This window comes from Melopsittacus undulatus, chromosome 30, assembly GCF_012275295.1.
Source record: "Melopsittacus undulatus isolate bMelUnd1 chromosome 30, bMelUnd1.mat.Z, whole genome shotgun sequence".
In the NCBI taxonomy this organism is placed as follows: Eukaryota; Metazoa; Chordata; class Aves; order Psittaciformes; family Psittaculidae; genus Melopsittacus; species Melopsittacus undulatus.
The window spans coordinates 159262-183856 of record NC_047556.1 but is presented as its reverse complement, the minus strand read 5'-3'; the positions used below and the strand labels follow the sequence as shown (position 1 = coordinate 183856).

At 46.0% G+C, this 24595-nt stretch overlaps 1 gene segment (V, D, J or C); it reads left to right on the top strand.

Annotated features, from left to right (window-relative positions):
• Positions 1 to 859: 859 nt before the first annotated feature.
• LOC117437854 (Ig mu chain C region membrane-bound form-like) lies at positions 860 to 24595 on the top strand. The segment is given in 7 exon segments: positions 860 to 902; positions 995 to 1293; positions 14739 to 14960; positions 16808 to 16904; positions 20910 to 21257; positions 23434 to 23561; positions 24480 to 24595. Coding segments are annotated over 7 exon segments (1146 nt in total).

Here is a 24595-nt window from a genome sequence, read left to right as displayed (position 1 = left end):
TATTAGCACTATTAATTAATGAATCAATCTGCAATCGATTCCATGCCAATAATACTATTAATTAATTAATCAAGCTATTTCCTATTCAATTCATTAATTAATCTACCATTAATTCCATGTTGAGATCACGATTAATGAATCCGCCATATTGTGCTCACAATTAATTAATGAATTGAATTAATTGCACATCGATTTCCCATTCAATTCATTAATTCATCTGCCATTAATTCCATGTCGAGATCACAATTAATCAATTAATAACTCTGCAATTTCATATAGTGATCTTAATTAATTAATTAATTAATCCGCTATTAATTCTATGTTGATTTCCCTTTTAATTCATTAATTAATCTACCATTAGTTCTGTGCTGAGATCACAATCAATTAATCCCTAATTCCATATTGTGATCTTAATTCATTAATTAATTAATCCACCATTAATTCTATATTAATTTCCCATTTAATTCATTAATTAATCCACCATTAATTCTATATTAATTTCCCATTCAGTTCATTAATTAATCTACCATTAATTCCGTGCCGAGATCACAATTAATTCATTAATTAATCCACAATTCCATATTATCTTAATTAATTAACTCATTAATTAATCCACCATTAATTCTATATAAATTTCCCACTTAATTCATTAATTAATCTACCATTAATCAATCTCAATCAATTAATTACTCCCCCCCATCAATCACCGCCTCCCCTCCCCCAATACCCATCCCCCTATCCCCCCCCCCCACCCCCCCCCTTTCCCCTATGCAAACCCCATTGCCCCTATGCAAACCCCCTGACCCCACACCCTTCATAACCCCCATCCCACCCCCACCACCACCACCCCATGGGCACCATGGCCTTCCCCATCCTCCTCCTCCTCGCTGCCTCCATCCCAGGTAGGACCAGCCCCATTGAGGTCTATGGGGTGTCTATGGGGCTGGCGCTGAGCCCCCCATGGCCTCAATGGCTCCTTCTTGTCCATGCCCAGGGCTGCAGGCGGAGGTGAGGCTGGAGGAGACCGGAGGCGGCCTCCAAAGCCCTGGGGCCTCCATGAGGCTCCTGTGCAAGGCCTCGGGCCTCACTTTGGCCTCCTATGCTATGGGATGGGTGCGCCAAGCACCGGGACAGGGCCTCCAATGGGTCGCCACCATTGACAGCTATGGGGCCGGCACCTGGTTCGCCCCATGGATGTGGGGCAGAGCCACCATCAGCAGGGACAACTCCCAGGCCACGGTCACGCTGCAGATGAGCGGCCTCGAGGCCAAGGATACGGCCACTTACTACTGTGTGAGGGTTGCTCACTGTGGGGTATGGGGATGTGGGGCTCGTGCATGAATGGGGGGGATATAGGGGATATGGGGGATGGGGGGCGGTGGAGCGTGGTGCCTGTGGTTGGGGGGGAGGGGATGGGGGGTGGGGGTGGGGATGGGGAACCATTGGGTGGTAATGGGGACTCATTGGATGTAGGTTAAGACCCATTGGATGGAGATTGGGACCCATTGGTGGAGATGAGGACCTATAGGATGGAGATCAATACCCATTGGATGGAGATTGGGACCCATTGGATGAGGAACAACACCCATTGGATGGTAATGGGGACCCATAGGATGGAGATCAAGACCCATAGGATGGAGATCAATACCCATTGGTGGAGATAAGGACCCATTGAATGAAGAACAAGACCCATTGGATGGTAATGGGGACCTATAGGATGGAGATCAAGACCCATAGGATGGAGATCAATACCCATTGGATGGAGATTGGGACCTATAGGATGGAGATCAAGACCGATTGGATGGATATCTAGACCCATTGGATGGAGATTGGGACCCATTGGATGGAGATGAGGACCTATAGGATGGAGATTGGGACCCATTGGATGGGGATTGAGACCCATTGGATGGAGATTGGGACCCATTGGTGGAGATGGGGACCTATAGGATGGAGATCAAGACCCATTGATGGAGATTGGGATCCATTGGATGGATATGGGGACCCATTGGTGGAGATGAGGACCTATGGGATGGAGATCAATACCCATTGGATGGAGATTGGGACCCATTGGTGGAGATGGGGACCTATAGGATGGAGATCAATACCCATAGGATGGAGATCAAGACCCATTGGATGGAGATTGGGACCCATAGGATGGAGATTGGGACCTATAGGATGGAGATCAATACCCATTGGTGGAGATGAGGACCCATTGAATGAAGAACAAGACCCATTGGATGTGGGTCTAGACCCATTGGTGTAGATCAAGACCCATTGGATGGGGATTGGGACCCATTGGATGGAGATTGGGACCTATAGGATGGAGATCAGGACCCATTGGATGGACATGGGGACCCATTGGTGGAGATGGGGACCTATAGGATGGAGATCAATACCCATAGGATGGAGATCAAGACCCATTGGATGGAGATTGGGACCTATAGGATGGAGATTGGGACCCATAGGATGGAGATCAAGACCCATAGGATGGAGACCAAGGCCTTGACAAGCACCAAACCCCTTCAGCTTGCCCACATTGACCAAATTTGCCCATTTTTGACCCAAATTAGGCCCGATTTTGCCCTAATTTCCCCATTTTCACCCAAATCTGGTTCTCCTTGGACCTTTTAACCCAAACCTGCCCCATTTTGTCCCTTTTTGGCCCCATTCCCCCCAAATCCCATCCCACTTTTCCCTTCCCACCACTAAAATCCACAATTTCAGGGCTATTTTCCCATTTCTGCCCAATTTCACCCCAAAAATTGCCATTCTTGGACCTGTTAGGGACATTTTTCCACCTTTTTGCCTATTTTCCCACTTTTTAAACCCATTTTCCCACTTTTTTGCCCATTTTCCCACCTTTTATCCCAATTTCCCACTTTTTATCCCATTTTCCCACTTTTTATCCCAATTTCCCACTTTTTATCCCAATTTCCCACTTTTTTACCCCATTTTCCCACCTTTTATCCCAATTTCCCCCATTTTATCCCCAATTTCCCCCATTTTATCCCAATTTCCCACTTTTTTACCCCATTTCCCCCCTTTTATCCCCATTTCCCACTATTTTTGCCCATTTTGGGTCCAAAAACCCCCATTTCCCACCCATTTTGGGCTGATTCCACCCACTTTTGGTACTGGTTGAACTGGGATGGATGAGCTCAGCCCTATAGGGTTCTTGTCCCATCCTATATCACTGTGGGTACTGGTGCTGGTTGGGCTGGTGCTAATCACAGTGGTGCAGGCAATGACAAGAAATAGCTGCTTTTCCGACCCCAAAATTGGCCTTTTTTCACCCATTTTTGCCCATTTTCCCCCAAATCCACCCCAATTTCTACCTTTCCTACCTAATTCCACACCAAATCCCTGTTTTTTCCCCATTTTCCGCCAATTTGAACCCAAAATGTTGATATTTCACTCCCACCCCAAAAATTGATGTTTTCGTGCTATTTTCACCCATTTCTGTCCTCATTTTAAGGTTATTTTCCCCTTTTTGGCCAATTTCCCTCAAATACCCACTTAATTTCCCCTTTTTCCCCCCCAAAAAATTGCCCTTTTTTCTCCATTTATGCCTCATGATCAAAAACATGAAGTTTTGTCTTGTTTGGGTCAATTTTACCCCCAAATTTCCCCATTTTGGTGCTGATTTCCCCTTTTCACTCCCATTTTTGGGGTGGAAACACCAAAATCTTGGTTTTTGGTGGAAAACCCTCAAATTTAACTCAAAATTGTCACAATTTGGGCCAAATTTGGTGTTCGAACATCGCGAATTTCGTTATTTGACACCTTTTTGAACGAAAATTGGCCAAAATTGGTCAAAATCGAGTGTTTTGCCCCAAAATGAGCCAGGGGAGGGGTTTTTGTATGGGAGGGCACTGGTTCCATCCCATAGTGGTTATACTGGTATTGACTTCTGGGGCCGCGGCACATCCGTCACCGTCTCCTCCGGTAAGTCCTCATCCCACCACCCATTTTGCCCAATTTTGCCCTTTTTCACCCCAAATTCCACCCGGGGGGGGGGTTTGAGGGTGACCCCGTTTTGATGGATGGAGGGGGGGGAATGGCCGTTTTGGGGTGAAAAAGGCCATTTTTAGGTGGGTTTTGAGGGAAATTGTCGGTTTTGAGGTGATTTAGGGGCAGATTTAGGGTAAAAAATGTCGATTTTGGAGGTGAAAAACTGATTTGGAGGTGATTTAATGGCCAAAAATGGGCTAAAAAGTCCATTTTTAGGGTCTTTTTTAGGATTAAAACTGATTAGGAGGTGATTTAATAGTCAAAAATAGGCTAAAAAAGTCCATTTTTAGGGTCTTTGTTAGGATTAAAACTGATTTGGAGGTGATTTAATGGTCAAAAATAGGCTAAAAAAGTCCATTTTTAGGGTCTTTTTAGGATTAAAACTGATTTGGAGGTGATTTAATGGTCAAAAATAGGCTAAAAAGTCCATTTTTAGGGTCTTTGTTAGGATTAAAACTGATTTAAAGGTGATTTAATGGCAGATTTATGCCATAAAAAGGTTAATTTTAGTGTTTTTGGGGTTTTTTTGGTGAAAAAAACAGAATTTAGGGCAATTTCTTGACAAAAATGACCAAAACCCCCAAATTTTGGGTTATTTTGGGGGGTTTGTTGCATTTCTGGATGGATTCTAACAAAAAAGAGAGGTTTTGAGGGGAAATCCTCAAATAAGGTGATTTTGTCCCAAAAAACCCTGATTCTTGCCCAAAATTGGGGTGAAATGAAGTTATTGAAGGGATCGAAATTTGGGTTGAAAACAGGGGAATTTAGGTAAAAATGAGGTTCAAACTGATGGAAAATGGGTCAGATAAAGGCTATAGAGGAAAATAGAGAAGAAACAGGCAGAAAAATGGGTGAAAATCGACTAAATTAAGTTAAAATTGATGAAATTAGGAAAATAGATGAAAATGGAGCAGAATGGGTGAAATAGATTGAAAATTGGGTAAAAAAAGGGTAAAATGGGGAGAAAAATGGATATAAAATGGACATCAAAACTAGGTTGAAATACATTAAAATAGGTGGAAATTGATACAAAAATTGATCAAAATGGGTTAAAATAGATAGAAAATCGGAATAAAATCGATATAAAATTGATATAAATTAGGTTAAATTGAGAAAATAGACTTAAATTAGATGGGAAATCAAAAATCGATAGAAATAGGCTGAAAATGGGTTAAAATCGATTGAAAATGGGTTAAAATTGATTAAAATGGGTTAAAATGGACTGAAAATGGGTTAAAATTGATTGAAAATGGGTTAAAATTGATTGAAAATGGGTTAAAATTGATTAAAATGGGTTAAAATGGACTGAAAATGGGTTAAAATTGATTGAAAATGGGTTAGAATTGATTGAAAATGGGTTAAAATCGATTGAAAATGAGTTAAAATCGATGGAAAATGGGTTAAAATTGATAGAAAATGGGTTGAAATTGATTGAAAATGGGTTAAAATCGATTGAAAATGAGTTAAAATCGATGGAAAATGGGTTAAAATTGATTGAAAATGGGTTAAATTGATTGAAAATGGGTCAAAATTGATTGAAAATGGGTCAAAATTGGTTGAAAATGGGTTAAAATCGACAGAAATGAGAAAATTGATGGAAATTTGGAAGAATTAAGTTGAATTATTGAATTATTGAATAATTCAGTTGAAAATAAGGTGAAAAACAGAAAATAGAGAAAATTTATATGGAAAAATAGGAAATAATAAGAATTTTGTAGAAAATTGGGGGAAAATGAGGGGGAAATGGGGAAAAAAAGCTGAAATTTGGGGAAAAAAAGGTGAAATTTGGGGAAAATTAGGTGCAAATCACAAATATATGTAATATAGACCTAAAAAATGAGCATATTTTAACATCAAGCCTTTAAATTCAAACAAAACCCCAAAATTGGGCTTTTTTCCCCCAAAATTACATTCAACAGCAACAAAACCAATTTTTGCCCTTTTTTGGCTGAAAAACATGTAAAAATATAAAGAAATACGATTTAAAGTCAGTTTTTGCCTGTAAAAGGGGGTTTTAGACCCAAAATGGCCTCTTCAGGCCCTGCAGGTGCAGCTTTGGGTTGTTTTCCACCCAAAATCACCCGTTTTCGGTTTCGAAAATAGCCAAAAATGAGAAGTGAGAATTGGGGCTAATTCCTCTATTTTTGGGGCTGTTTATTTGCATTAAACCATTTCCATGGAAGCCAATGGAGCAGAACGGGTGAAAAACAGCAGGTGTGGGTGAAAAACAGCCTGTTTTTGGGGTGAAAAAGGGGGGTTTTGGGTAAAACCCATCCCTTGTAGGCAGGCAGGAGGAACAAAGCGTTTTGGGGTGAATTCAGGCGGTTTTGGGTCAATGAGGTCCCTTTTTAGATGGGTTTTCTTTGTGGTATTAGATTAGTTATTAGTTATTAGTTAAATCACTAATAGCGATTGATAGATGCATAGGCTTAATAATTAGGCATTATTAGAGCTAATATCTGGTTTATTAGCCCTAATATCTGGTTTATTAGAGATAATAGATGGTTTATTAGAGCTAATATCTGGTTTATTAGCCCTAATATCTGGTTTATTAGAGATAATAGATGGTTTATTAGAGCTAATATCTGGTTTATTAGAGCTAATAGATGATGTATCTAACAGATATATTAAGTCCTTAATAGCCATTTCTGGCTCTATCTTAATAAATAGATTATTAAATTAATAAATAGGCAACTAAATGAATAAATAGGCTATTAAATTAATAGACTTAAATTAATAGACTATTAAATTAATAATGAGACTATTAAATTAATAGATTTAATTAATGGATTATTAAGATGATAAATAAGCTATTAAATTAATAGACTATTAAATTAATAGACTTAAATTAATAGACTATTAAGTTAATAGACTTAAACTAATGGTCTATTAAATTAATAAACAGACTATTAAATTAATAGACTATGAAATTAATGGACTATTTAATAAATAGGCTATTAAGTTAATAGACTATTAAATTAATAGACTTAAATTAATGGACTATTAATTTAATAAACAAGCTATTAAATTAATAGTCTATTAAATTAACAGACTATTAAATTAATAAATATACAATTAAATTAATAGACTTAAATTAATAGACTATTAAATTAATCAATGGACTATTAAATGGAACATTTCTAATAGATAGCTGAGAAAATGCCTTCTAATAATAGCTATTTTTAATATCTCGCTATAAAATAGGCGCTACTTAATTAATTATCCCATTATAATTATTAGGGATTAAATAGATTGAATAGATTAATACATCTTTATGCCAATAATATCTATTTATTTGCAATTGATTGCATTTAATAGGTGTCTATTGTATATTAATAGGTCCTTTAGGTTCATTAATGACTTATTAATATATTAAATACGATATTTTATGTTATTAAACATTATATTTAATATATTTTATTAATTATTAATGCTGTTATATATCAATTATTAATGATATTATATATTAATCATTAATTATATGTTGTATATAATGTTTTATTATATGCATTAAGTTATGATAGATGATATATAATATATGCTATATAATATATATTAGATATTAGATATTAGACACTAATATCGACCTATTAATCTCGATATTAATCACTATCAAATCGAATTGCTCCCAAATAGCCCTCGAATAGATGAATAGAATCTTGATTCATATTAATTAATGCTGCTAAATAGCGATTAATGTTAATTAATAGCGATTAATGCTAATTAATAGCGATTAATGCTAATTAATAGCGATTAATAGCCATTAGTACCGATTAATAGCCATTAATACCGATTAATTGCCAATAATAGCAACCGATATTAATATAATAGAGATTGTATCGATTAATATCGAGGTTTTGGGTTGATATCTCTAATAAGCAGCTATTAATAGATTAATATTGCCTATTAATGGGTAATAATAGGTACAGGTTGATTGATTAATAGTGATTAATATAGGTTAATCTATTGATTAATAGCTATTAATTGGGCGCCATTGATAGGGATGGATCCATTTATGGCCATTAATCCCTTCATAGTGATGTGTTCATGCATTCACATGGAGAGGTCAGGGTCTGTACTGGTCCATACTGGTCCATACTGGTCCCAGTAATGCAGATATAGGGTAACCAGGGCTACTGGTACTGGTCCATACTGGTCCCAGTACCGCATAAGCAGCTATAGGGTAGGCAGGGCTACCAGTACAGGTCCATACTGGTCCTGTACTGGTCCCAGTACTACATAAGCAGCTATAGGGCAGCTGGGGGTACCGGTACTGGTCCATACTGGTTCATACTGGTCCCGTACTGGTCCTATACTGGTCCCAGTACTGCATGAGCAGGTATAGGGCAGCTGAGGGTACCGGTACTGGTCCATACTGGTCCATACTAGTCCTAGTACTGCATGAGCAGCTATAGGGTAGCTGCGGCTACCGGTACTGGTCCATACTGGTCTGTACTGGTTCTGTACTGGTCCCGTACTGGTCCTATACTGTTCCCAGTACCGCATAAGCAGAATAGGGTAGGCAGGGCTACCGGTACTGCTCCATACTGGTCCATACTGGTCCATACTGGTCCATACTGGTCCCGTACTGGTCCCAGTACCGCATAAGCAGCTATAGGGCAGCTGGGGGTACCGGTACTGGTCCATACTGGTCCATACTGGTCTATACTGGTCCTGTACTGGTCCCAGTACTGTATAAGCAGCTATAGGGCAGCTGGGGCTACCGGTACTGGTCCATACTGGTTCTGTACTGGTCCTAGTACTGCATAAGCAGCTATAGGGCAGCTGGGGCTACCGGTACTGGTCCTGTACTGCTCCATACTGGTCCATACTGGTCCCGTACTGGTCCCAGTACTGTATAAGCAGCTATAGGGCAGCTGGAGGTACCGGTACTGGTCCATACTGGTCCATATTGGTCCATACTGGTCCATACTGGTCCTGTACTGGTCCCGTACTGATCCTATACTGGTCCCAGTACTGCATAAGCAGCTATAGGGCAGCTGGGGCTACCGGTACTGGTCCATACTGGTCCGTACTGGTTCTATAGTGGTCCCAGTAGTGCAGAAGCAGCTATAGAAGGTACCGGTACTGGTCCATACTGGTCCATACTGTTCCTGTACTGGTCCCAGTACTGCATGAGCAGCTATAGAGCAGCCGGGGGTCCCGGTACTGGTCCATACTGGTCCATACTGGTCCTATACTGTTCCCAGTACTGCATAAGCAGCTATAGGGTAGCCGGGGCTACCAGTACTGGTCCATACTGGTCCGATACTGGTCCCAGTACTGTATAAGTAGGTATAGGGTAGCCGGGACTACTGGTACTGGTCCATACTGGTCCATACTGGTCCTGTACTGGTCCCAGTACTGTATGAGCAGCTATAGAGCAGCTGGGGGTCCCAGTACTGCTCCATACTGGTCCGTACTGGTCCTATACTGGTCCCAGTACTGTATAAGCAGCTATAGGGCAGCTGGGGCTACCGGTACTGGTCCGTACTGGTCCATACTGGTCCTGTACTGGTCCCAGTACTGTATAAGCAGCTATAGGGCAGCTGGGGCTACCGGTACTGGTCCATACTGGTCCATACTGGTCCCGTACTGTTCCCAGTACTGCATAAGCAGCTATAGGGCAGCTGGGGCTGCCGGTACTGGTCCATACTGGTCCGTACTGGTCCTATACTGGTCCCAGTACTGCATGAGCAGCTATAGGGCAGCTGGGGGTCCCGGTACTGGTCCATACTGGTCCTATACTGGTCCTATACTGGTCCTGTACTGGTCCTGTACTGGTCCCAGTACTGTATAAGCAGGTATAGGGCAGCTGGGGGTACCGGTACTGGTCCATACTGGTCCTGTACTCGTCCTAGTACTGCATAAGCAGCTATAGGGTAGGCAGGGCTACCGGTACTGGTCCATACTGGTCTGTACTGGTCCCAGTACTGCATGAGCAGCTATAGGGTAGCTGGGGGTCGCGGTACTGGTCCATACTGGTCCATACTGGTCCTGCACTGGTCCATACTGGTCCATACTGGTCCCGTACTGGTCCCAGTACCGCATAAGCAGATATAGGGTAGGCAGGGCTACCGGTACTGCTCCATACTGGTCCATACTGGTCCTGTACTGGTCCCAGTACCGTATAAGCAGCTATAGGGCAGCTGGGGCTACCGGTACTGCTCCATACTGGTCCATACTGGTCCCATACTGGTCCCAGTACTGTATAAGCATCTATAGGGCAGCTGGGGGTACTGGTACTGGTCCATACTAGTTCATACTGGTCCTGTACTGGTCCCAGTACCGTATAAGCAGCTATAGGGCAGCTGAGGGTACCGGTACTGGTCCCGTACTGGTCCCGTACTGGTCCATACTGGTCCGTACTGGTCCTGTACTGGTCCCAGTACCGCATAAGCAGCTATAGGGTAGGCAGGGCTACCGGTACTGGTCCATACTGGTCCATACTGGTTCTGTACTGGTCCCAGTACTGCATGAGCAGCTATGGGGCAGCTGGGGCTACCGGTACTGGTCCATACTGGTCCTATACTGGTCCCAGTAGTGCAGAAGCAGCTCTAGGTAGCCGGGGGTACCGGTACTGCTCCATACTGGTCTATACTGGTCCCGTACTGTTCTACACTGGTCCCATTACTTCATAAGCAGCTATAGGGCAGCTGGGGCTACCGGTACTGGTCCATACTGGTCCCGTACTGGTCCTATACTGGTCCCAGTACTGCATAAGCAGATATAGGGTAGCCAGGGCTACTGGTACTGGTCCGTACTGGTCCATACTGGTCAATACTGGTCCCAGTACTGTATAAGCAGCTATAGGGCAGCTGAGGGTCCCGGTACTGGTCTGTACTGGTCCCATACTGGTCCTATACTTTTCCCAGTACTGCATAAGCAGCTATAGGGTAGCCAGGGCTACCGGTACTGGTCCATACTGGTCCTATACTGGTCCCATACCGTATAAGCAGCTATAGGGCAGCTGGGGGTACCGGTACTGGTCCATACTGGTCCCGTACTGGTCCTATACTGGTCCCGTACTGGTCCCAGTACCGCATAAGCAGCTATAGGGCAGCTGGGGATACCTGTACTGGTCCCGTACTGGTCCGTTACTGGTCCTGTACTGGTCCATACTGGTCCATACTGGTCCCGTACTGGTCCCACTACTGTATAAGCAGCTATAGGGCAGCTGGGTTTACCAGTACTGCTTCATTCCCCAAAACCCCAGTATTTTACCTAAAAACCCCATTATTTCCCCCAAAAATCCCCATTTCTCCCCCAAAACCTCATTATTTTTGCTAAAATCCCCATTATTTCCCCTAAAATCCCCTTTATTTCCCCAAAACCCCATTATTTTACCTAAAACCCCCATTATCCCCCCATTATTTCCCCCAAAACCCCATTATTTCGCCCAAAAACTTCATTTTTTATCCCAAAAACCCCCATTTCTCCCCTAAACTGTTATCATTTCCCCAAAACCCCATTATTTTACCCCAAAACCCCATTATTTCCCCCAAAACCCCATTATCCTCCATTATCCCCCATTACCCCCATTATCCCCCATTATAACCCCATTACCCCCCATTACCCCCATTATCCCCCATTATCCCCCATTATCCCCCATTATTACCCCCATTATCCCCCATTATAACCCCATTATCCCCCATTATCTCCCATTACCCCCATTATCTCCCATTATCCCCCATTACCCCCCATTATCCCCTATTATAACCCCATTACCCCCCATTATAACCCCATTATCCCCATTACCCCCCATTACCCCCATTATCCCCCATTATCCCCATTACCCCCCATTATAACCCCATTATCCCCCATTACCCCCCATTATAACCCCATTATCCCCCATTATCCCCCATTATAACCCCATTATCCCCCATTATCCCCCATTATAACCCCATTACCCCCATTATCCCCCATTATCCCCCATTATAACCCAGTATAACCCATTATCTCTCTCCCAGCCTCCCCCTCCCTCCTCCCCCTCCCCCCCTGCCCCTCCCCCTCCCCCCACCCCATAGCCTGTATGGCCGTCGGTGCTGTCCCCATTGGCCCCATTGTCTGGCGCGACCGGTACCATAGAGCCCATGAAGCCAACACCAGTATCACCAGTATAACCAGTACTGGGCATACTGGGATCGGGGCTGTCTCCTTACTGGTTATGGAGGGCACTGAGGGTCGGGACCTGCAGCCCTTCCAGTGCCAACTGGGAAGCACCAGTGTCAGCGTCAGCTACCCTGGTAATGGGGTCTATGGGGTCTATGGGGTCTATGGGGTAATGGGGGTAATGGGGGTAATGGGGTCTATGGGGTCTATGGGGTCTATGGGGTCTATGGGGTAATGGGGGTAATGGGGGTGATGGGGTAATGGGGTAATGGGGGTAATGGGGTAATGGGGTATATGGGGTATATGGGGGTAATGGGGGTAATGGGGTAATGGGGGTAATGGGGTCTATGGGGTCTATGGGGGTAATGGGGTCTATGGGGTAATGGGGGTAATGGGGTAATGGGGGTATTGGGGTAATGGGGGTAATGGGGGTAATGGGGGTGATGGGGGGTAATGGGGAGGAATGGGGGTCTATGGGGGCAATAGGGGTCTGTGGGTGTCACTTTGGGGTATGGGGGCTATGGGGTCTATGGGGGGCAATGGGGGTCTATGGAGTTAATGGGGGTTAATGGGGGGCTATGGGGTCTATGGGATCATTATATGACTCTCCATCTATGTTACCTAACCCTAATCCTTCTCCTTTCTCTCCCCCCCCCACCCCAGACCCCCCCCTCCCCCTCCCCCCCCCCCACCATCACCCTATACCCCCCCCCCCCCCGATGCCTTCGATGGTCCCTACCGCAACGCCAGCATCCTATGCCACATCCTGGGCCCCATAGCCGGCCCCATAGCCAACCCCATAGCCAGCCCCATAGCCAGCCCCATAGCCAGCCCCATAGCGCCCCCTATCCGCTGGCTCCGCAACGGCCGCCCCCTCCCCTATGGGGCCAGCACCGTCGGCCCCATAGCACTTGGGGGGCTGGTGGTGACCCACAGCCTGTTGGGGGTCACGGAGGACGAGTGGGGGTCCGGGGACGTGTTCACGTGCCAAGTGGGGCAGGAGATGAGGAACGTCAGCAAGGTGGGGTGTGGAGGTGAGTATGGCCTATGGGGTAATGTATACACCCTATAGGGGAGCCCTATAGACCATAGAGATCCATATGGTCCATAGAGATCCATAGAGATCCATATAGACCATGGAGGTCCATATAGACCATGGAGGTCCATATAGACCATGGAGATCCATGGGACCCCCCCATATTGATACCCATAACCCCCCCCATATTGATATCCATAACCACCCCATATTGATACCCATAACCCCCCCCATTGATACCCATACCCCCCCCATATTGATACCCATACCCCCCCATATCAATACCCATACCCCCCCCTATTGATACCTATAACCCCCCCTATTGACCCCCATAACCCCCCATATTGATACCCATACCCCCCTTGTTGATCCCCATCTCCCCCCATATTAACCCCCATCTCTCCCCATATCAATACCCATATTGATCCCCATAACCCCCCCATATCAATCCCCATAACCCCCCATATTGATACCCATACCCCCCCCATATCAATACCCCTATTGACCCCATAACCCCCATATTAACCCCCCTCCCCTCTCCCCACAGCCCCCCCCCCCCGCCGCCATCACCGTGCGGGTCACCCCCCCCATATTGATACCCATAACCCCCCTATTGATCCCCATAACCCCCCATATTGATACCCATAACCCCCCTATTGATCCCCATAACCCCCCCTATTGATCCCCATAACCCCCCATATTGATACCCATAACCCCCCCATATCAATACCCATAACCACCCCCTATTGACACCCATAACCCCCCATATTGATACCCATAACCCTCCCTATTGATCCCCATACCCCCCCCATATCAATACCCCTATTGACCCCCATAACCCCCCATATTAACCCCCCCCTTCTCTCCCCCCAGCCCCCCCCCCCCCGCCGCCATCACCGTGCGGGTCACCCCCCCCATATCAATACCCATACCCCCCCCATATCAATACCCATACCCCCCCCATATCAATACCCATAACCCCCCCTATTGATCTCCATCTCCCCCCCCATTGATACCCATAACCCCCTTATTGATCCCCATCTCCCCCCATATTAACCCCCATCTCTCCCCATATCAATACCCCTATTGATCCCCATAACCCCCCATATTGATCCCCATACCCCCCCCATATCAATACCCCTATTGACCCCCATACTAACCCCCTCTCTCCCCACAGCCCCCCCCCCCCCCCGCCGCCATCACCGTGCGGGTCACCCCCCCCATATTGATCCCCATAACCCCCCATATCAATCCCCATAACCCCCCTATTGATCCCCATAACCCCCCCTATTGATCCCCATACGCCCCATATTGATACCCATAACCCCCCATATTGATACCCAATAACCCCCCATATCAATACCCATATTGATCCCCATCTCCCCCCATATCAATCCCCATCTCCCCCATATCAATCCCCATAGCCCCCCCATATCAATGCCCATAACCACCCCATATTGACACCCATCTCCCCCATATTGATACCCATACCCCCCCATATCAATCCCCATCTCCCCCCATATTGATACCCATAACCCCCCCTATTGATCCCCATATTAACCCCCCTCTCTCCCCCCAGCCCCCCCCCCCCGCCGCCATCACCGTGCGGGTCACCCCCCCCCCCTTCGTAGCCATCTTCCAGGACAAGGTAGCCAAGCTGACCTGCCGGGTCCTCAATGTCCCCTCCATGGAGGGCCTGGACGTGGCCTGGTGGAAGGAGGACGGCACTGAAGTAGACACCTCAAGGCTGCCCCATAGCCTGGAGCCCAATGGGCTCTTCAGTGCTGGGGCCGTGGCCACCGTGAGGACCTCGGAGTGGGAACGGGGGGACACGTTCACGTGTAGGGTCACACATCCGGAGCTGCTGTTCCCGGTGCAGGCCGAGCTCAGGAAGGAGGAGGGTGAGTAACTGGGTTATACTGGTTTATACTGGGATGGAGTGGAGTTAGACTGGTTTAAACTGGGTTAAACTGGGTTAAACTGGGTTAAACTGGGAGAGAATGGTGTTAGAATGGAGTTAGACTGGTTTAAACTGGGTTAAACTGGGTTAAACTGGGTTAAACTGGGAGAGAATGGTGTTAGAATGGAGTTAGACTGGTTTAAACTGGGTTAAACTGGGATAGAATGGTGTTAGAATGGAGTTAGACTGGGTTACACTGGTTTAAACTGGGATAGAATGGGGTTAGACTGGACTAGACTGGGTTAGACTGGGATAGACTGGGATAGAATAGAGTTAGACTGGGTTAGACTGGTTTAAACTGGTTTAAACTGGGTTAAACTGGGTTAAACTGGGATAGAATGGTGTTAGAATGGAGTTAGACTGGGATAGACTGGGATAGAATGGAGTTAGACTGGTTTAAACTGGGTTAAACTGCATTAAACTAGGTTAAACTGGGTTAAACTGGGATAGAATGCTGTTAGAATGGAGTTAGACTGGGTTAAACTAGTTTAAACTGGGATAGAATGGGGTTAGACTGGACTAGACTGGGTTAGACTGGGATAGACTGGGATAGACTGGGTTAGAATGGGGTTAGAGTGGGATAGACTGGGTTAGACTGGGATAGAATAGAGTTAGACTGGGTTAGACTGGGATAGACTGGGTTAGAATGGAGTTAGACTGGGTTAGAGTGGGAGAGGGGGACACGTTCACGTGTAGGGTCACACATCCCGAGCTGCTGTTCCCGGTGCAGGCCGAGCTCAGGAAGGAGGAGGGTGAGTAACTGGGTTATACTGGTTTATACTGGGAGAGAATGGTGTTAGAATGGAGTTAGACTGGGGTAGACTGGGTTAGACTGGGATAGACTGGGTTAGAATGGAGTTAGACTGGGTTAGACTGGGTTAGACTGGGTTAGAATGGAGTTAGACTGGGTTAGAGTGGGAGAGGGGGGACACGTTCACGTGTAGGGTCACACATCCCGAGCTGCTGTTCCCGGTGCAGGCCGAGCTCAGGAAGGAGGAGGGTGAGTCCTTAAACTGGTCTAAACTGGGTTAAACTGGGTTAAACTGGGTTAAACTGGGATAGAATAGTGTTAGACTGGTTTAAACTGGGTTAAACTGGGATAGAATAGAGTTAGACTGGTTTAAACTGGGTTAAACTGGTTTAAACTGGGTTAAACTGGGTTAAACTGGGATAGAATGGTGTTAGAATGGAGTTAGACTGGTTTAAACTGGGTTAAACTGGGTTAAACTGGGTTAAACTGGGATAGAATGGTGTCAGAATGGAGTTAGACTGGTTTAAACTGGGATAAACTGGGTTAAACTGGTTTAAACTGGGTTAAACTGGGATAGAACGGTGTTAGAATGGAGTTAGACTGGGTTAAACTGGTTTAAACTGGGTTAAACTAGGATAGAATGGTGTTAGAATGGAGTTAGACTGGTTTAAACTGGGTTAAACTGCGTTAGACTGGGATAGAATGGTGTTAGAATGGAGTTAGACTGGGTTAAACTGATTTAAACTGGGATAGAATAGAGTTAGACTGGACTAGACTGGGTTAGACTGGGATAGACTGGGATAGAATAGAGTTAGACTGGGTTAGACTGGGATAGACTGGGTTAGACTGGACTAGACTGGGTTAGACTGGGTTAGACTGGGTTAGAATGGAGTTAGACTGGGTTAGACTGGGATAGACTGGGTTAGAATGGAGTTAGACTGGGTTAGAGTGGGAGAGGGGGGACACGTTCACGTGTAGGGTCACACATCCTGAGCTGCTGTTCCCGGTGCAGGCCGAGCTCAGGAAGGAGGAGGGTGAGTAAACTGGGTTATACTGGTTTAAACTGGGTTAAACTGGGTTTAACTGGGAGAGAATGGGGTTAGACTGGTTTAAACTGGGTTAAACTGGGTTAAACTGGGATAGAATGGTGTTAGACTGGAGTTAGACTGGTTTAAACTGGGTTAAACTGGGATAAAATGGTGTTAGAATGGAGTTAGACTGGGTTAAACTGGGATAAACTGGGTTAAACTGGGTTAAACTGGGAGAGAATGGTGTTAGAATGGTGTTAGAATGGATTTAGACTGGGTTAGACTGGGATAGTCTGGTTTAAACTGGGTTAAAATGGGATAGAATGGTGTTAGAATGGAGTTAGACTGGTTTAAACTGGTTTAAACTGGGTTAAACTGGGATAGAATGGGGTTAGAATGGAGTTAGACTGGGTTAAACTGGTTTAAACTGGGATAGAATGGGGTTAGAATGGACTAGACTGGATTAGACTGGGATAGACTGGGATAGAATAGAGTTAGACTGGGATAGACTGGGTTAGACTGGATTAGAATGGAGTTAGAGTGGGTTAGACTGGGTTAGACTGGGATAGAATGGGATAGAATGGGGTTAGACTGGGTTAGAGTGGGAGAGGGGGGACATGTTCACATGTAGGGTCACACATCCTGAGCTGCTGTTCCCGGTGCAGTCGGAGCTCAGGAAGGAGGAGGGTGAGTGGGATACACTGGTTTATACTGGTTTATACTGGTTTAAACTGGGTTAAACTGGGATAGAATGGAGTTAGACTGGTTTAAACTGGGTTAGACTGGTTTAAACTGGGTTAGACTGGTTTAAACTGGGTTAAACTGGGTTAAACTGGGGTAGAATGGTGTTAGAATGGAGTTAGACTGGTTTAAACTGGGTTAAACTGGGATAGAATGGGGTTAAACTTGGTTAAACTGGGTTAAACTGGGATAGAATTGTGTTAGAATGGAGTTAGACTGGGTTACACTGGTTTAAACTGGGATAGAATGGGGTTAGACTGGACTAGACTGGATTAGACTGTGATAGACTGGGATAGAATAGAGTTAGACTGGGATAGACTGGGTTAGACTGGGTTAGAATGGAGTTAGAGTGGGATAGACTGGGATAGACTGGGATAGAATGGAGTTAGACTGGGATAGAATGGAGTTAGACTGGGATAGAATGGAGTTACACTGGGATAGAATGGAGTTAGACTGGGATAGACTGGGATGGACTGGGATAGACTGGGATAGACTGGGATAGACTGGGGTTAGACTGGGTTAGATTGATGAAGAACAATCGAATCTCACCATTTCCTATGGAAAACCGATGGCAAATTCCCTATGGGAACCCCCCATATCACCCCATAGCCACCCCATAGACACCCATATCACCCCATAGACACCCATAGACACCCCATAGACACCCATAGACACCCATAGACACCCATAGACACCCATAGACACACATAGACACCCATAGACACCCATAGACACCCCATAGACACCCATAGACCCCATAGACACCCATAGACACACATAGACACCCATAGACACCCATAGACACCCCATAGACACCCATAGACCCCATAGACACCCATAGACACCCCATAGACACCCATAGACACCCATAGACACCCATAGACACACATAGACACCCATAGACACCCATAGACACCCCATAGACACCCATAGACCCCATAGACACCCATAGACACCCATAGACACCCATAGCCACCCCATAGACACCCATAGACACCCATAGACACCCATAGACACCCCATAGACACCCATAGACACCCATAGACACCCATATCACCCCATAGACACACCATAGACACCCATAGACACCCATAGACACCCATAGACACCCCATAGACACCCATAGACACCCATAGACACCCATAGACACCCATAGACACCCCATAGACACCCATAGACACCCATAGACACCCATAGACACCCATAGACACCCCATAGACACCCATAGCCACCCCATAGACACCCATAGACACCCATAGACACCCATAGACACCCCATAGACACCCATAGACCCCATAGACACCCATAGACACCCATAGACACCCATAGCCACCCCATAGACACCCATAGACACCCCATAGACACCCATAGACACCCATAGACACCCATAGCCACCCCATAGACACCCATAGACACCCATAGACCCCATAGACACCCATAGACACCCATAGACACCCATAGCCACCCCATAGACACCCATAGACACCCATAGACACCCATAGACACCCATAGACACCCCATAGACACCCATAGACACCCATAGACACCCCATAGACACCCATAGACACCCATAGACACCCATACCCCCCATAGACTAACATAGCCGCGCACTATGGCGCCCCCTGCAGGCGCAGCTCATTATGTGCTCTATGCGCAGCATAGCCCCCATAGCCCCCTATAGACACCCATAGACACCCCATAGACCCCATAGACCCCATAGCCACCCCATAGACCCCATAGACACCCCATAGACCCCATAGACACCCCATATCACCCCATATCACCCTATATACACCCTATATCCACCCCATAGACACCCCATATAACCCCATATCTCTCCACAGTGCCTGACCCCAAAGCTCCCTCCGTCTTCGTCCTGCCCCCCCCTCCGGAGCAGCTTTCCCTACGGGAACGGGCGACCATCACCCCATAGACACCCATAGACACCCCATAGACACCCATAGACACCCCATAGACACCCATAGACACCCATAGACACCCCATAGACACCCATAGACACCCCATAGACACCCATAGACACCCATAGACACCAATAGAGACTCATAGACACCCATAGACACCCATAGACACCCCATAGACACCCATAGACACCCATAGACACCCATATCACCCCATAGACACACCATAGACACCCATAGACACCCATAGACACCCCATAGACACCCCATAGACCCCATATCCCACCCCATATCCACCCCATATAACCCCATATCCCACCCCATATCCCACCCCATAGACACCCCATAGACACCCATAGACACCCATAGACACCCATAGACACCCATAGACACCCCATAGACCCCATAGACACCCATAGACACCCATAGACACCCCATAGACACCCCATATAACCCCATATCCCACCCCATATCCCACCCTATATCACCCCATAGACCCCCCATAGACCCTATATAACCCCATATACACCCCATATAACCCTATAGACACCCCATAGACACCCCATATAACCCCATATCCCACCCTATATCACCCCATAGACACCCCATAGACCCCATATACACCCCATATAACCCTATATCTCTCCACAGTTCCCGACCCCAAAGCTCCCTCCGTCTTCGTCCTGCCCCCCCCTCCGGAGCAGCTTTCCCTACGGGAACGGGCGACCATCACCCCATAGACACCCATAGACACCCCATAGACACCCATAGACACCCATAGACACCCATAGACACCCCATAGACACCCATAGACACCCATAGACACCCCATAGACACCCATAGACACCCATAGACACCCCATAGACACCCATAGACACCCATAGACACCCCATATAACCCCATATCCCACCCCATATCCCACCCTATATCACCCCATATACACCCCATAGACACCCCATATACACCCCATAGACCCTATAGACACCCCATATAACCCTATATCTCTCCACAGTGCCCGACCCCAAAGCTCCCTCCGTCTTCATCCTGCCCCCCCCTCCGGAGCAGCTTTCCCTACGGGAACGGGCGACCATCACCCTATAGACACCCATAGACACCCATAGACACCCATAGACCCCATAGCCACCCCATAGACCCTATATCACCCCATAGACACCCCATAGACACCCATAGACACCCCATATCACCCTATAGACACCCCATAGACACCCCATATAACCCCATATCCCACCCCATATCCCACCCTATATCACCCCATATACACCCCATAGACACCCCATATAACCCCATATCACCCTATATCCACCCCATATAACCCTATATCTCTCCACAGTGCCCGACCCCAAAGCTCCCTCCGTCTTCGTCCTGCCCCCCCCTCCGGAGCAGCTTTCCCTACGGGAACGGGCGACCATCACCTGCCTGGTTATGGGGTTTAACCCCCCCGACCTCTTCATCCTATGGCTCCGCAATGGGAACCCCATTCCCGAGGCTCAATACGTCACCGTGACCCCATTACCCCAACCCCATAACCCCCAATCCCATAACCCCATATCCTATATGACCTATAGCTCCCTAACGGTGGCTATAGGGGATTGGGCCAATGGGGACATGTTCACGTGTGTTGTGGGGCACGAGCGGATCCCAATGCAAGTGATGCAGAAGTCAGTGGATATAGGGTCGGGTAAAGCTACTGCCCTTAATGTGTCCCTGATCCTACAGGATGGGGCTGGGGGCTGCTATTGAGTCCTATGGGATCAATGGGATTAATGGGATTAATGGGATGGGAATGGGGATCCCATAATGGGAATGGGATGGGAATGGGATTAATGGGATGGGAATGGGATACCCATAATGGGAATGGGATGGGAATGGGATGGGAATGGGATGAATGGGATGGGAATGGGATTAATGGGATGGGAATGGGAATGGGAATGGGATGGGAATGGGATTCCTGTAATGGGAATGGGATGGGAATGGGAATGGGATTAATGGGATGGGAATGGGGTTTCTGTAATGGGAATGGGATGGGAATGGGATTAATGCAATGGGAATGGGATTCCCATAATGGGAATGGGAATGGGATGGGAATGGGATTAATGGGATGGGAATGGGATACCCATAATGGGAATGGGATGGGAATGGGATGGGAATGGGATGAATGGGATGGGAATGGGATTAATGGGATGGGAATGGGAATGGGAATGGGATGGGAATGGGATTCCTGTAATGGGAATGGGATGGGAATGGGAATGGGATTAATGGGATGGGAATGGGGTTTCTGTAATGGGAATGGGATGGGAATGGGATTAATGCAATGGGAATGGGATTCCCATAATGGGAATGGGAATGGGATGGGAATGGGATTAATGGGATGGGAATGGGATTAATGCGATGGGAATGGGATTCCCATAATGGGAATGGGAATGGGATGGGAATGGGATTAATGGGATGGGAATGGGATGGGCACATCCTGTAATGGGAATGGGATTTCAATGGGGAATGGGAATGGGATTTCTGTAATGGGAATGGGAATGGGAATGGAGCAATAAAGTGGTGTTTTGATGGAATGGTGGAGAGAAAAGGGATTTGGGGTGAAAAACAGGGATTTTGGGGTGGGAATGGGGTGAAAAATGGGGATTTTGGGGTGAAAATTGGGGATTTGGGATGGAAAAGGGGATTTGGGGGTGGGAAATGGGGAGTTTGGGGTGAAAATGGGTGATTTTGGGGAGGAAAATTGGGGATTTGGGGTGGGAATGAGATGGAAAAGGGCATTTGGGGTAGAAAAGAGGGGATTTGGGGTGAAAATAGGGTGGAAAAGGGGATTTTGGGAGGAATATTGGGGTTTTGGGGTGGAAATGGGGTGGAAAAGGGGAACAGGGGAAGAAAAGATGTGATTTGGGGTGGAAATGAGAGGTTTGGGGTGGAAAAGGGGCTGGAAAAAGATTTTGGGGTGGAAAAGAGCTAGAAAAGGCGATTTTAGGTCTATAAAAGGAGGTCTTGGGGTCAAAAAGGGGCTTTTAGGGTCAAAAATGGGTTTTAGGGGTACATTTGGGGCAATAAACCTCATATTTTCATGTCCAAACCCATGTTTTGGCCTCCAAACCCTTATTTTGGGCTATAAAACCCATATTTTGGTGCATAAACCCTATATTTTTGTGCATAACTTCATATTTTGGGGCATAAACCCAGATTTGGGGCTAAAACCCCCATATTTGGGTCTAAAAACCCCATATTTGGGGCTAAAAAACCCGTATTTGGGTCTAAAACCCCATATTTGGGTCTAAAAACCCCATATTTGGGGCTAAAAAACCCGTATTTGGGTCTAAAACCCCATATTTCGGTCTAAAAAATCCATATTTGGGGCTAAAACCCCATATTTGGGGCTATAAAACCCATATTTGGGTCTAAAACCCCCATATTTGGGGCTATAAACCCCATATTTGGGTCTAAAACCCCCATATTTGGGTCTAATAACCCCATATTTGGGTCCCTAAACCCCCATATTTGGGTCTAAAAACCCCATATTTGGATCTAAAAACCCCAAATTTGGGTCTAAAAAACCCATATTTGGGTCTAAAAACCCCATATTTGGGTCTATAAACCCCATATTTGGGTCTAAAAACTCCATATTTGGGGCTATAAACCCCTATATTTGGGTCTAAAACCCCCATATTTGGGTCTAAAACCCCATATTTGGGTCTAAAACCCCCATATTTGGGTCTAAAAACCCCTATTTCAGTCTCCAACCCCATATTTGGCCTCGACTCCTTCCAGCCTCCAAAAACCTCCATTTCCACCCCTTCAAACCCCCAAAACCCCCATAATTCACCCCAAAACCCCTTTGTTTCACCCCATAGAGGTCCCCAATGGGGAGGAGGAGGAGGAGGAAGAGGAAGACATAGAGAACCTATGGGCCACGGCCTCGACCTTCATCGTCCTCTTCATCCTCAGCCTCTTCTATGGAGCAACCGTCACCTTGATCAAGGTTTGCCCAAAATCCCCCTTTTTTAGCCCATTTTGCACCTTCCTTTTGCTTTTCCCGTCCCAAAATGCATGTTTTTTGCAACTGGTCTCAACCAAATACTCCATTTCGATGGGTTTTGACCCAAAAATCTCTGGGTTTTATCAGGTAGGACAAGAAAAGTCACATTTTCACCCGAATTTCAGGCAAAAAGATGTGTTTTTACCCAAATTTCACCCAAAAAGCTCAATTTTCCCCCAAATTTCAGCCAAAAAGACCCAGATTATCCAAAATTTCACCCAAAAAGTCCCATTTTCCCCCAAATTTCATTAAAAAAACCCTGTTTCCCCAAATTTTCACCCTGTTTTTCACCAAATTTCATCAAAAATGCTATTTTTCCATAAATTTCACCCCAAAAAGTCCCATTTTCCCCCAAATTTCACCCAAAAAGACACAGTTTACCCCAAATTTTACCCAAAAAGCCATGTTTTTTCTTTAAATTTCACCCAAAAAGCTCTGTTTTTCCCCAAATTTCACCAAAAAACCCAGTTTACCCCAAATTTCATCCAGAAAGACATGTTTTTACCCAAATTTCATCAAAAATCCCTGTTTTTCCCTTTATCCTTACAAAATATCCCAATTTCCCCCCCCATCCTTGCTATAACCCATTATAACCCAATTATAACCCCATTATAACCCATTATAACCCCATTATAACCCAATTATAACCCATTATCCCCCATTATAACCCCATTATACCCCATTATAACCCCATTATACCCCATTATAACCCCATTATACCCCCTTATCCCCCATTACACCCCTAGCACCCTATTCCCCCCATATATCCCCAAAACCCCCATTATCCCCCCCCCCATTTCCCCTTTAAACCCCCATTGATCCCAACTAACCCCAGAATTCCCATTGTTCCCCCAATCACAGGTCAAATAACCCCATTCCCGATGGGATCCCACCCCCTCCAGTGCTGGATATCCCTGGAATTCCATAGGATTATGGCCCTATTCCTACCTGCTGTAAATATCTTCATCCTAATAAAG